Consider the following 14,750-nt stretch of genomic DNA (forward strand, 5'->3'; position numbering starts at 1 on the left):
GATTTCAATAAAAGTTCCGATTTTCAGCCATAGTCTTACTGATTTGTAATGAAATATGATTTAGACAAGGCTATGAATGGAAGGTTCCATGCATCCCATAATGTTGTAATATGAAGGAATAGAAGGAAGGAGACAATAAGATGGGCAAATATAAGGGACAGGAAGGAATACTGAACAGAGAAGTGGAGGGGATGAAGAGAAAGAGGAATAGAAGAATAGTGGCTGGGAACTGATTTGGTATGAAGGAGAAGGACGAGAGGAATTAGAATAGGATGGATAAATGAAAGGACAGGAAAAAGATCATAGGGAACTAGGAAATAAAGGTACAAAAGGAATAAGGGAAAGGAAGAAAGAAATTATTTTGTTCATCCACCTTCATGAGTGATATGCTTGTTGTGATATATCAATAAAATTTCAACCACCATCATGAAAATTATATACACCTTCACCAGTTGGCATTGTCAGTTTCACAAGTTCAGCCATTCAATTTTTGCTGATCACCATGAAATTCTTTTAAACACTCTTAGGATGAGGGCACATCAAGGAAATTAGCAACCGCAATTTCAGAGAAATGTGGCCAATTTTCAGCAGGCAACTGGTTTCCAGATTGGCAGGCACAAACTGAGGAAACTTATGTTTGAGTAGTTGCTCATATCCTCTTAAGTGGTTATGTTCATCCGACATAATGCATGATTGTATTTCTTAATTTCGTGCACTTACCTTCTGCAGTGGCAGATAATAATACTGATCCTGTCATAATATGGTGGTAGTTGAGACCAGCTGAGACGACATGAAGAGAGAGGATGACAAACACAAGGAAAATATTGGGATGTTAATTAATTTGTTTTAATTAAGGTCAGTTTATTTTAATCAGGAAATATCACGTTCACATGCAATATGAAATTTTGACACACACTGCAACAATTTTAGCAATATAGAAGACACTTCATGATGTCCATATATAGTCGAACCATGTAATGTGGGAGAAGGGTGACTATATAATAAGTTGTATTTAAGATGGAAATATATGTGAAGTAAATGATATATTAATGCAACAGGATGCTTAAATACAATATTACGAAAATAAAACATTGGGTGCATCTGTTCTTTTGTGACAATTTAAACTGAGGCACTTATGTTGTTTCGAAAGAACTTAACTTGGATTCAGACTCCTTTGTTTCATGAGAAACTCTTTCCCAAGCCAAATATATTTTGTCCCACCTAGCATAGACTGGGTGGCATTTGTCATATATACCTGGCTCTTGCTCAATTAACTCAATTGTCCATGCTGTAGTGTAACAAAATAAAAGCTATCCCTCTAACAGGCTGTGAAAACCCATAGGGTTGTGAAATGTCGAGGCTCCCAAATTTTCTCTAGGCATTCAGCTCACAGATAGCAGTAAGGTTGTCAGCCTTATGTGCCAGCAGCCCTTTACCCCCTAGGAAGATTCCTGGTATTCATTTCTGTATGAGGTTGAGCTGAACCCAGGACCAGTGTGGCTGGAAGGATTAGGTAAATTGAAGAAATCCACCTCATTGGGACTCAAACCCATGACCTTCTGGCTTGTACCATAGTGCATCAAACAACTATACTACTACGTGGCCCCATGCTATGGTGTAATGTCAGTTAAAAACATCTATCCATCATCATCACATAGCTAAGTAGACTGTTAAACATCATTAGAAATTTACTAAACTCTATTTTCAATGTACAATGGGAACTGAAATCACATCTGAGATCTTGCTGAACACACAAGGTCTTTAATTTTTAAGGCTGTCTACTAAATGTTTGACACTCTCAAAAAAGTTCTAGGCAAAGTACGAGTATATAAGGTAAGCTACACAGGTAGTCTGGACAGTCATGAAGAAAGAACTCCCTTTACTTTGAGGAACTGAATGACAACTGTCCAAATCATAAATAATCATTAAAATTACAGAGAACAATCACATCACAGGTATATGCCTCCTTCTGTAAATTTAGCTTCTAGATATATAACTTACCCTGTTCATTCTGCATTAAAGACCAAAGATGTGATAATGTGCTGTCTGGTCAAGGCTATAAGTATACCTCAGGGGTGGTGATAGATAAGTGTGTGGCATCAGTGAAATGATCTGCAGGGGAAAGCAGAAGAAAAAAATTGCTACAGTGCCATTTCATCCATCATAAATTTCACATGAAGTCACCTGGGACTGAACCCAAGAATCTACAGTAAGAAGCCAGCGTCTAACTGCCTGAATTATGGCATGGCATCACATCATTGACGATTGCTGTTTTTGGGAAAGAGAGATGTGGCACTATGAAAGAGATGGGTCACTGAACATGTATAAGGAGGCAATCAAGGTGGAAAAACAAGTACAGTGGAGAGTTGAAGGACAGAAAATTATCTTTTATGCAAAAAAAAAAGAGAGAGAGAGAGAGAGAGAGAGGGAGAAACTCTCTGCTGTTCAGAAAGAGACACAGTATTGAGAAAACCTGTAACTGCACTGAGAAGCCTTCTCAGATTCAGCAAGAAATACCATTTTACTATCCCAAAAATATATTACATTATTCTTATACATGCTTAAGGTGTGCAGGAAAATAAATATTTAACAAAAATTATGACCATCATCAGTGTATGCAGAACATTCAGATACTGATACATTCTGTGCTGTGAAGTACCCTCCATGTAAGTATGTCACAGAATGTTCACCGTGGTCCACCGAATACACAGACACCACATCCAGAGGCACCAAGATCTGTCTGTTGAATGTTCATTCAACTTGCCACTATAAAAGAAATGCAAATAAGGGTATTATCTGTCACAGTTGTACTACTGTTTTATTATTACTGTTATTTAATAATGCGTTCTCAACCACGTGCATTATATAGTGCTAAATTACTGAATGATCATAATTATATACTCTAGGAAGGAAGCAGAAGAAATAGTCATGCAACATTTTGAGGTTCTATCCTGGCAGTTAATTCAAGAAATCGACAAAATATATCAGTCAGAGTAGGTATCCTCCCAGCGTAGTTTTGAATTTGAAGCCCCCAAAATATGAAGCATGAGCACCAACCAGTACATTATGATATTGAGGTTTCAACTCTTCTACCAGACTTGGCCTGCTTTCTCATCCATGTCAAAGTTCAAATTTTAAAATTCAAACAAATTAATTGTGCCTAGTTTGGTATCGTGTGTCAAAATAATGGACTTGAAGGGTTGATGAATAAATTAGTGATATTAGAGCCTTCAAGATTAACTTCAACTCTGCATCTATTTTGGTCAGGCTTCAAGCACAAATGAAGTGAAAATGAAATGAAAATGTTGGAAAATGTATGTGAAAGGACTTCTTGGTGGATGGTTAAATATAATTTTGGAGAAACATGTTTATGATGATGTGAACTGAACTGGCTCAGGATAGGTTCCAACATGAGTACAGCCTTTACATTCTATAGAAAAAGGAACTGCTTAGATACCCAAAAGCCAACAAATGCTCAAAGAAAATAAAGTTATTTGTGGTGAATTTAATGATGCTGTCAGTATAAGCATCAATTAGCAATGATTAGTGAATAATAAATTGGAAAGGATGTGAAAGGAAGTTCCTGTGGCCTAATTAGGTATCATACTAGCATTTTTCCTGGAGGAACTGAAGAAAATCATGAGAAACCTCATTCAAAATAGTTGGTATCTCATCCTGTGTCCTCCTAACTATGAAGCATATGTACCATCACCTTAAGTGTGACTTTTGGTGACAATGTGGGTATAGTACTCAAAGAATTTGATGAAAATAAAGTTTGTGTTTCATGAAGCCTCTCATAGCTTTGTGGCCCGTAGTCTGCAAGCGAACTATACCAACTGAGCAACCGCCGCTTGTCAGCAAAGTTAGTACAGTAAAAAAATATTGCATGACTGGTGGTAATTTTTTTCTTCACACAATTTCCATGCTCTCTCTCTCTCTGACACAAAAGGAACATGAATATGATGAGATATCTCTGGAACATTTGGAACTAGGATTTGATTCTCAGCCTGCAGGCCAGGTGGCTTGACCCAGGTTTCACTGGTTTATCTTGACCCTTCTAAGAAAGAAAAGACTGGAGTACACAACACCTACTTCCACAGGTCAATCAATCCACCACTCACAATCATTACTACTGCCTGTCTCAAACATCTTTGAGGGTGTACCATCTTATGATGGGGATCCAGATTACTAGATATTTGCTAGAAAGTTACTAGACTCTATTCCCAAAACAGGACAGGAAACAAAACTGCCATACTGGATACCTCATTGAACACACAGGACTTTTCTTCCATAAGAATGCTTACTTAAGGCATAACAAACACTCAAATATGTTTTAGGCAGACAGGATATAATCCAAGGATATAAGAAGCACTCATTTAATGAGGTAGGAAACAAATTATGAAAATGGTATGAAGCTTAAGCTTGTAGTCACTGATAGTGACTCTGGGCAGGGTATGTCAAAAATGTCAATCAGTCATCAGAGGCAAATTAAGTTCTGAAAACTTGAATACATAAAACAACAATTGGAAATGAGCTATCTGTGGAATAAAAATACGGAATACAGATATAGCGCAGAAAGTAAAAGAACAGAAGCACACATACTGAGCATTCTTACAAATTAATTCTGCAACAGACAGAGTTTAATATAAATTAAGGTCAACAACTGAAGAAAGAAATAAGCAAAATCAACAGACTACATTGGGACTATTACTTAATGAATTCAGAATATGACATGCATGAATGTCAAAATGAAGCCTATAAGAGAATGAAAGAGTGAAATAAAACAGAAAAGGATACAATATGCTGAAACCCTATACCTCTGCACCAATGCAAACAACAGTACAGGGAATTATGGAAAAGACGATGAGTAATCATCATAACAGATAATTGTGGTAGTGCAGTTGGTTGAGACACTATGCTACAAGCCAGAAGGTCGCAGGATCAAATCCTGATGAGGTGAATTTTTTCAATTTACCTAATCCTTCCAGCTGCACTAGGCCCTGGGGTCGACTCAGCCTCTTAACAGAAATGAGTACTAGGAGTATTCTTGGAATATTCTTGCGGGTAAAGGGCGGCTGGTGTGTAGGCTGACAATCTTACTGCCATCTATGAGCCAACTGTCTAGAAAATGTGGGAATCTCAATATCTCACAACCCTATGGACCTCCATGTCCTGTTACAGGGATACCTTTACTTTTTTTTACTTTAATTGTGTTAATGGGGATCCTGTCACTCTGGATGAACTATTATTAAAGGTAAAGGTATCCCTATAACAGCTCATGGAGGCCCATAGGGTTGTAAGATGTTGAGGCTCCTACATTTTCTAGACAATCAGCTCACAGAAAGCGGTAAGGATATCAGCCTTACACATTGACCACACTTTACCCCCAGGAAAAATGCTGATGGACAAAAAGTCGACCTGATGAAACATTAAAAAAACCCCCTGCAAATAATGCCATTTAATGTGATATTAAAGTAAAAATTCTTTCCAAAAAATACCTTCAATTGTCCTCCTCTCTCTCCTGTATACTTTTTTTCTGCTTCCTCTTGCCTCCTTTCAAGTTCCTGTTTCTTCCTTTTCTCACGTTGGAATCTTTCTGGGTCCTTAATTCCTCGAGTCTCTTGCTCTCGCATTCTCCTTTCTGCTGCTTCAATTTGCTGTCTTCTTTTTACTTCCTAGAGCATCAACATTTTTAAAAATATTTAATATTCAAAGATATTACACAATGCGCTTAGTCTACATACAATCAGGTTGTATTTCATGGTGAATTCATGTGCATGTACTTAAAAAGCATCATAATGGAAAGTCCACTGAATGCAAATGAACAGAAGTTGTTACATTATATTACTGCAGCGAATCTATTTTCTGATCGTTTCCTTTGGTTTTACAGTGCCTGAAACAGACATTACCAGATCTGGTGTTATTGAATCAGTCGATGAACCTTTAAAACAAGGAAAACACATTCCCATGTTTGTCACTGCTGTTTATTTCACTAGGCTATCTCGAAACGTAAATCGAACAGTACACTGCTCCTGCACTACACAAAACACATCCCACGCAACACATGCAACAATTGCATAAGTCCGTCACTTCTCTTAACACCATAGATAAATCATAGACAAATTACTAACAGACACTCATATCGCTCGTATCAATTATTTCAATTTCCTAATCGATCATTAGGTTCGATGAGGATCACACTATTCATGCCGGTCAACATAATATCGGTGGTAGTCGCAAATGCATTATGCTGCCATCCATTTTCCGTATTCAGAACATTGCTGCCAAATCGCTGCAGACACTGCCGAGAACTCAGTCGGAAACGTCGGAAAGGTTAACTACTAGCTTTCCTAGCTTTAATACATAATGTATGCCGGTCACGGTAGCCGAGCGGTCTATGGGGTCTTAGGCATGCAAAGGCATGCACCGGCATGCACTGTCTTCGCTCGCTGGGAAGCCGGGATCGTGGGTTCGAATCCCGCTCAGGGCATGGATGTTTGTGTGCGTTTTTCTGTGTTTGTCTACGCAAGAGGCCTTGCGACGAGCTGATCACTCGCCCAAGGAGTCCTACCGTATGTGTAAGATCTAGAAAAACCGAAGTGAACGACGTTCATGGAGGTAGGCCTAGGCCCACTGGGGCTGTAGTGCTAAGGAAAAAAAAAATACATAATGTATAGTACTAGCCTATTCCTTCTAGGTCCCTAGGATCCCGAGTTCACAAAATGAATAACTTTTCCAGCCTGCTCTCACGCTCTACAGAGGTCGTTACTCCATTTTTTGAAAGGAGTTTTTCTAATATAATTTCATTCATATCCTTCATATCTATCTGGGCAAAGGTTCTCAGCAGTGCGTGTAAAGTATAAACATTACATTTACATCAATCCAACATGCACTGGACCATTGTCAACTACTTTGGTTGAAAAGTCTATTTCCATCATAAATATTTGTATTCAACTTCGTACTTTTGGTACCGTTTGGTACGGTTTATTACGCAAGCTCTCAGCTACAATCGGCTGTAGTTGACCGGTATTCGACTGCAACCATTTAACTTTCCCATCTCCAAGTCAAGTTAACCTCATTGCCTACGACGGAAATTACCTGAATGGACAAATTAAAGGTTTAAAATTATTAATTAAGCTTGCTATTGACAATAAGTAGAGCTAATATATTATAATTATACAGTACATTACAACCCTGCTTAAGACTGCAGTAATTAAAAAGCATAAATCCATATTAGCGTAAATTCAAACTAACAGACGAGTTACGTAGTCTCTTCCACCATATTTGGGAAGGTTAATATTGTCTGCTGTTAAAATGTTGTCGAGGTTTGCTTTCCGTTCTGGTAAATTTCATATATACAGTAAATATGCTATTAACTGTCACATATTTATATCTTAGTGCTTTCTGACCATCGTTCATTTTAATCATCTACCAATGAACTGAAGACGGGGACAGTCAAGTTCTTAGCCGAAGTATAATTTGAGGAAACCGAAAACTTAACTTCAAAGCTGGAAAGCGTAGAAAGCTGTTTGCAGTGTATCGTAAGACAGTACTCAGTTCTTTTGTAATAATATCATGGAGTCATAACATAAAAGTATCGCCTATCATAACTTTAAAGCTGGAAAGCGTAGAAAGCTGTTTGCAGTGTATCGTAAGACAGTACTCAGTTCTTTTGTAATAATAGCATGGAGTCATAACATAAAAGTATCGCCTATCATTTCTTTGGCTACAGTTCAGCACAGCAGACACTTATTGGGTGTGCGTTGCAGTCAGACTGCTGCAGCTTCCGGAGAGAGGGATGAAGTGAATTTTCCTCGACCAGTGAGGGCTGAATTTCCAGATAAAGTCCGACATGGATTCATTCCAGAGGAATGGTTTAAGTTCTTCTACAATAAAACTGGTGTCACAGGTCAGATGATTTCCAAATATATTTCACTTCATAACTTTCGCTCTTTGCCAAATATAATTAGAATGATCAAGTCGAGAAGGGTGAGATGGGCAGTGCATGCGCAGGAATGGGGGAGAAGAGGAATGCATATAGGATATTGGTGGGAAAGCCAGAAGGAAAGAGACCACTAGGAAGACCAAGATATAGGTGGGTGGACAATATTAAAATGGATCTTAGAGAGGATGGGGTGGTATGGACTGGATCGATCTGGCTCAGGATAGGGACTAGTGGAGGGCTCTTGTGAACGCAGTAATGAGCCTTTGGGTTCCATAAAATGCTGGAAATTTCTTGAGTATCTGCACAGTTGGCAACTTCTCAAGAAGTGCTCAGCTCCATGAAGTTAATTCTTTCATGTACCATCTTATTTATGGACAGTAAAGTACTGGTTTTGAATATGTACTTTTTTTTGTAGGTTCATACACCTTTGGTGTGGGACTTGCTACATACCTTCTTAGCAAGGAAATCTATGTGCTGGAGCATGAATTCTACACTGGTGTCTCACTATTTATTATGGTTGTATTTGCTGTGAAGAAGCTGGGACCCAAGTTAGCAGCATACCTTGACAAGGAGATTGATGTGAGGATTTCAGTTCTTGAGCATTTTTTAAAATTTTTAAAAATATCTTCTTAATTTGATGAAGTAGAGTTTGTGAATGCAAGGAACAGCATCTCGCCCATAATGCATGTTAGACTACTGCTCCTTGTGCTGGCCATTGTCTTTACCACACAGGCTGGCATAGGCCAGGAAGGTATAAGGGCCATAGCTGGAGGCAGTGTAGGAATAGAAAGCTAAAATTGTGGAAGATGAAGAAAGCCATATTCTGGGATGTGGCACCATGTAGATAGTTTATTAACCAACGTTTTGGAGGAACGTATCGCTTCCATCTTCAAGGTAGAAGAAAAAAGGAGAAAAATCCATGAGCGAGGAACCAGTGTGAGCAGGTACTGACATCACACTGGTTCCTCACTCATCGATTTTTCTTCTTTTTTCATCTACCCTGAAGATGGAGGCGATACGTTCCTCCAAAACGTCGGTTAATACAATATCTACACAGCGCCACATCCCAGAAGACAGCTTTCTTCATAGTCACTGGCGTGAAAACCTCAAATTTTATGTGATGGAAGATATTTATTATTTCTGATATAAATATTAGTAAGTAGCAAACAAAGAAAATGGTTTAACAAAACAATGAAAGTGATGTATGCATTTCTGGTCACTTATATTTATATATTCAGTCTGTGCCATGTCACATTTGTATTTGACTTGTTTGCAGGAGATTGAGAGGTCATGGAAACAAGGCCGTTTGAATGAAATTGAAACTTACACTGAAGCTATTGAGGAAGAGAAAAAGGAGCAGTGGCGTGCAGAAGGGCAGAAGGACCTGTTTCTCGCCAAAAGGGAGAATGTTGCCCTGCAGCTTGAGGCAGCATACAGAGAAAGACTCATGACTGTCTACAGTGAAGTATGTCACATATAACACATATAAGAATTCCAGGTGATGATGGAGGCAAAATATTGGGAAGGGCAAGTGTCAGGTCATCTGGAAGCTTAAAACGTTGCTTTAAATATTTATTTTAATATTTCAGTATTAAAATATCTGGAAACAGCAGTAACAAAAATGAGATTTCATGTGAGAACAAAAGAATTCAGAAATTGTTATTATATGGTTTAAAACTTAAATGTTTTTTGCATTTCAGAACAATAAAGATCAGGATATCTGTAGGGAAGGTATTTTCAGTTAGTGTACAGATAGATGTTTCTTGACCCAATTTGCAGGTGAAACGGCGATTGGACTACCAGGTTGAGCGTCAGAATGTTGACCGGCGCATTGCACACAGACACATGGTGGCATGGATTGTACAAAATGTACTTAAGTCCATCTCGCCTCAGCAGGAGAAAGAATCTCTTGCCAAGTGTATTGCTGATCTACGTGCACTAGCCAAGGCTTAGCTACAGATAACTCAAGTGAGAAGAGGTGGCAACATTGTAAATAGTATCATTGTGGTGTAAGATGCCAAGAGTCAGACTCACACTGTAGTTATAATGTTACAGAAGAAAATATCTTTGAATATGTATGCTGTTATATAGCCCAGTTTTATTTGGATTGATCAACGCAGAAGTTGAAGGGAAACAGTTTCCTTGAATTGAATTGTACTTCTTTATTAAGCATACTTACACATGTTGCTCCAGGTCATCAAAATCATTTGTATAGCTGTTTTCTCAATAAACAGGTGATGCTAAGTATGATGCTCGATCTTTGTTTGTGTAATCTACGTGTCCGTGCTATGATGTGGACCATGCCATTTTGCAGGTGGGGTTTTAAGAGAGTTTCTTGGGCGGGTTCTGTCATCTCAGGATTGGAGATTGAAACCATATTCTGCGCTTTTGCTGGTGCAGTTCACTGTATCCCACAACCATTGAAAGATGTGAATGTGGATTGAATTTTACACTTTTTCTTTGAGCCTGGGGGGAGGGGGGGCAGGCAGCTCATAAGGCTGAGAACCTCACTGCCATCTGTGGGCTGTCTACAAAATATGTGAGCATCGATGACCCACCAGCTATGCCTTCATTCCCATTACTATACATATGCTGCTGAGCCTTTCAGAGATTCCACACTAATTCTAACCAGATCAGTCCAACGTTGAGATGCCATGAAAGTCTTATGTCACTGAAGGCTGTTTGAGGGAATTACTGCTTTGTCTATTCCAGCTGTATAGCAAATTCATTCCAAAATTGGTTTTAACGTATCTGAATTATTCGTCTAAAATATCTTGCAAGGTGCATCATGACATCATTGAAAAGTTACATTCTGCTTTCAACATATAATGGGAACGAAAATTGCCCTACCAGAGATCTCGTTGAATACACAGGACTTTTCTTCCATTAGATTCCCTACTAGAGGCATTAATTACCCTCAGAGATCCTTTAGACAGAGATTATTGCTTAATATATTGTCCTCCTTTAACCTCTGAATTGATTGTCATTAAACCTTGAAACACATTGGTTGTGTCCAGTAATGTGCATGACCTCTCACTACAGACATCACTGATAATAATGGTCTCTACTGAATGTTCACATTATGGTCTGGGATATGACACTATAATAATCTGTAAGCAGGGATCAGTGTCCTGGAGGAATGTACTGCCACAATTATCAGGGAGACTACTCTGAATATGTAGGAATTACATTCCTCCAAAACATTGGTACCCACCTACCAGGCTATAACAGCATCCCCAAAGACCCCAGTTTGAATCTTAAGCATCATTAAAATCTCACATCTTGTATACTGGAAGTCATTTTCCAAATTTCACTTTAATTCAGAACATTGTCTTAGTGTGTAAAGGTACACATTTTTCTGATTTCGAAAGAGGCTGGTGAACATTTAGCTGAAACGTTTGTGACAACTGCCACATTATTAGGTTTATCGGGAGTGACAGTTTCTAAGGTTATATCATATATAAATCAACTGTCCAACATGAGCTTCACAAATCCTGCAACTGCTAAACCTCTGATTACTGGAAGTAATGCTCGGATGCATAAACAATGGTGTCACAACCATAAAATCTAAACATCAGACAACCGGAAATGCGCGCGTGATATGGTCAGATGAGTTGTCCTTCACACTGTTCCTTACATCAGAAAGAGTTTGCATTTGGAGAACACCCAAGGAAGCCTACAATCCAAAATGGCTGGTTCCAAAAGTGAAACACAGGGGGTGTTCTGTGATGGTTTCAGCAGCAATATTGTGGTACAGTATTCTGCCTGTCCCATTATTACCCTTCATGACTGAATTACTGCAAGGGTGTATCCCATGATCCAGAACAACGGTGCAATTTTCCAAAATGACAATGGCCCCAGTCACACAGATGGAACTGTTGAGTCATGGTTTGAAAGGCATGAAGGTGAACTTTTAACATCTTCCCTGGCCAGTACAATTATTACATTGAACATCACTGAACCACTCTGGTCAGTTTTGGAGACTAGAATTAGGAACGGATTCCCATCTCCAACGACTCTAAAGCAACTTGAAGATGTTCTTCAAGAAGAATGGTATAAAATTCCACTAGAGAATGTTCAAAACTTGTAATACTTCATTCCATCAAAGGATTGTGGCTGTACAGGGTGTCTGGATGAAAAAATTTATATCTCAGAAACTACTTGTCATACATCTATCCAGTTTATGTCATCAGAAAGGAAAACTCTGGAAGTTTTCTTTTCATGCCCAGCTTACATGCATGCACCAGCTGGTGACCTTCAGCGAGCTCAGTAATGATGTCGACACCACAGGAACAGGTTCAATGCATGTTATGGCTAGCAGAGTTACAATCTCTTACTGCTGTCCAGTGTCGTTTTAGTATCCAATATGGACATCAACCTCCTATATGGAAAAGAATTCGGTTCTGGGACAACAAACTAATGACTACAGGTAGTCTGTTGCATGGAAAATCTCCTGGAAAGACACAGACCTTTTAAGAAAATGTCAATCGCATTAGAGAGGCATTCCAGTGAAGTCCGTGCAAATCAATTCATGCTGCTAGCTTGCAGTTAACAAAGTCCATGTTCAACAGTGTACAATGTGCTACACAAAAGACACCACCTGAGAATGCACAAGATTCAAATAATTCATGCACTAAAATGAAGTGACCAAGTAGCACATACAAAATTCGCTGTGGAAATGCTAGAAAGAACTGATGTGTCACCCAATTTCCTCCACCAAGTGTGCTACTCTGACTAGGTCAGTCAAAATTAAAGTGTCACATGTGAATTGGAGAGAGGCACCCCAAAGTGAACATGTGGGCCAGCTTAATGCACAGCAAGTTGACTGGACCGTTTTTATTTTGGAAAAGACTGTGACTGGATGTTAGTACTTGGACATGCTGGAGCTGTATGTGCTGCTCCAATTACCATCTCAAACTGTCCTCCAACAAGATGAAGCGGCGCCACATTTCTCCTACCATGTTGGGAATCACCTGAACATTGAGATGGAGCAGCACAGGTGGACCGATCGCTTAGCCTTCTAGATTACAAAATTTAACCCCACTGGATTTTTTCTTGTGGGGTTACAAGAAGAATACTGTCTTATCAGGTTAAGATCAACGACCTTCAACACCTGAGAGCCTGCATAAAGGTTGCTGCGGCTACAGTAATACCAAACATGTTTCAAGTAATGTGGAACAAGTTTGAATATTGTCTGGATATTTGTCATGCCACCAGGAAGTCCACATTGAAATTTGAGAAAGTTATGTACCCAGAAAAAAAAACTTTTGATAGTTTCCCTTTGTAATGGTGTAACCCAGTGGTTCTCAAACTGTGGGGCGCGCAGCATACTTTCCTACAGATAAAAATTAAAACTGCCCTAAATCAATTAGAAAAGTAACAACAAATAAAAATACATATAGAAAAACTTTTGATGAGTACAGGCTTTAATTATCATGAATTTCAAAATAACTAATAATTATTCTCTTTACCGGCAATTATTAAACGCGTATGCCAGAGACAGCGTTGATAGTTCGGCAGCAGCCGCATCCTCTGAAATCTAGACTTTTTAAAATGCTGTGTGAGGAAATGGGCGCCGAACACACTGCTCTGTTGTTTTTTAGTGATGCTCAATGGCTTTCAAGAGGCAAGGTATTAAAGAGAATATTTAAGCTGAGGCATGAGGTGTTCTGTTTTTCTTAAATGGGGAAAATCATTCACTGGCAGACAAGTTTCAGCAACAAGGATTTTTTATTGAAAATGGCTTACCTCATAGATATATTTGAGAAACTAAATATCCTCAACACTTCACTTCAAGGGAATGAGGCAATGACAAATGACAAAGTGAAGGCATTCATGAGAAAATAAGAGCTCTGGAGAAACAGTATGGAAAGTGACACACTAGACATGTTCCCTACTCTGGTGTCAACGGTACAAGACACTGATAATCCAGTGCTTCCAATGGACATAAAAAGCTGCCTACTTGATCATCTCATAATGTTGAAAGTTCATTTCGAAAAATACTTTTGCAATGATTTTGATAAATTTAATTGGATTAAAAATCCATTCGAAAATGCTCCTGGGCCATCATCTCGGAATGTAAATGAGCAAGAACAACTCACTGATCTCACTAGTGATACTTCATTAAAAAGTAAATTTAAGGAATTGTCTTTATTGGAGTTCTGGATACATACTGGCAAAGAATTCCCAACTATGAGCCAAAAGGCATTGAAGATCATGATTCCTTTCACAACAACTTAGTCATACAAGACAGGCTTTTCTGCTTTGGCAGCTATAAAGTCAAAGTATCGTTCAAGGCTAAATATTGCTAAAAAAGTCAGAGTGGCCATTTCTGATATTACACCACGTTTTGATAAACTTTGTTCTCAAAAGCAGGCCCATCCATCACACTGAACTTTGATATTTAAATGTTTGATTTTCTTTACAGAAAAAATTAAATACGTGTTAGTTAAATATCGTTTAATTTCAATACATATTTTGGTTAATTGCAAGTGTTAAAACTAGTTTTTATTGTAGGCCTAGTATTGTGATACTTTAATTTTGAGTAAGAACACTGCTAAATAGTATGTAGAAAAACACAAAATAAACTGAATGAAACGTCAAACATACCATGACTTCTATTTTGATAAAAAAAAAACAGGCTGGGGGGCCTGAGAGTATTTTCTCTTCTCAGGGGGGGCTTAGAGGTAAAAAGTTTGAGAACCACTGGTGTAACCCATAAATGTGTATAATAAATGCTTTCTGAGATATAATTATTTTATTTTGTATACCTTTCATCCAGACACCTTGTACTGAAGGAAAAAGG

The 14,750-nt window shown here is 38.5% G+C and overlaps 2 protein-coding genes across 3 annotated transcripts; one reads left to right on the plus strand and one right to left on the minus strand.

Moving 5' to 3' along the window:
- Positions 1 to 2,463: 2,463 nt before the first annotated feature.
- Positions 2,464 to 6,237, minus strand: LOC111863944 (small VCP/p97-interacting protein). Its single transcript, XM_023850786.2, has 3 exons — positions 5,910 to 6,237; positions 5,499 to 5,675; positions 2,464 to 2,766 (listed from the first exon to the last, which is right to left on the minus strand). Exons 1-3 carry the CDS (start codon positions 5,967 to 5,969, stop codon positions 2,752 to 2,754), a joined length of 252 nt encoding a protein of 83 aa, XP_023706554.1. The 5' UTR covers positions 5,970 to 6,237; the 3' UTR covers positions 2,464 to 2,751.
- A 1,004-nt stretch (positions 6,238 to 7,241) lies between these two features.
- Positions 7,242 to 10,195, plus strand: LOC111863903 (ATP synthase subunit b, mitochondrial). Of its 2 annotated transcripts, none has more exons than XM_023850715.2 (5): positions 7,242 to 7,342; positions 7,733 to 7,909; positions 8,361 to 8,524; positions 9,222 to 9,410; positions 9,725 to 10,195. In XM_023850715.2, the coding sequence occupies exons 1-5, from the start codon at positions 7,315 to 7,317 to the stop codon at positions 9,896 to 9,898; spliced, it is 732 nt and encodes a 243-aa protein (XP_023706483.1). In that variant the 5' UTR covers positions 7,242 to 7,314; the 3' UTR covers positions 9,899 to 10,195. The 2 variants fall into 2 exon arrangements, with proteins under 2 accessions (XP_023706483.1, XP_033607140.1); XM_033751249.1 differs by having other exon boundaries at positions 7,300 to 7,360.
- The last annotated feature ends 4,555 nt before the right edge of the window (positions 10,196 to 14,750 follow it).

This window comes from Cryptotermes secundus, unplaced genomic scaffold (assembly GCF_002891405.2).
Source record: "Cryptotermes secundus unplaced genomic scaffold, Csec_1.0 scaffold171, whole genome shotgun sequence".
NCBI lineage: Eukaryota > Metazoa > Arthropoda > Insecta > Blattodea > Kalotermitidae > Cryptotermes > Cryptotermes secundus.

Coding starts and splice junctions, on each gene's coding strand:
- LOC111863944 (XM_023850786.2), bottom strand. CDS start 5,969: ATGGGAATGTGTTTTCCTTGTTTTAAAGGTTCATCGACTGATTCAATA. Junction 5,676..5,909: donor ATTCAATAACACCAGATCTG/GTAATGTCTGTT, acceptor TTGATGCTCTAG/GAAGTAAAAAGAAGACAGCA.
- LOC111863903 (XM_033751249.1), top strand. CDS start 7,315: ATGTTGTCGAGGTTTGCTTTCCGTTCTGGTAAATTTCATATATACA. Junction 7,361..7,732: donor TGGTAAATTTCATATATACA/GTAAATATGCTA, acceptor CTTTGGCTACAG/TTCAGCACAGCAGACACTTA. Junction 7,910..8,360: donor CAATAAAACTGGTGTCACAG/GTCAGATGATTT, acceptor TTTTTTTTGTAG/GTTCATACACCTTTGGTGTG.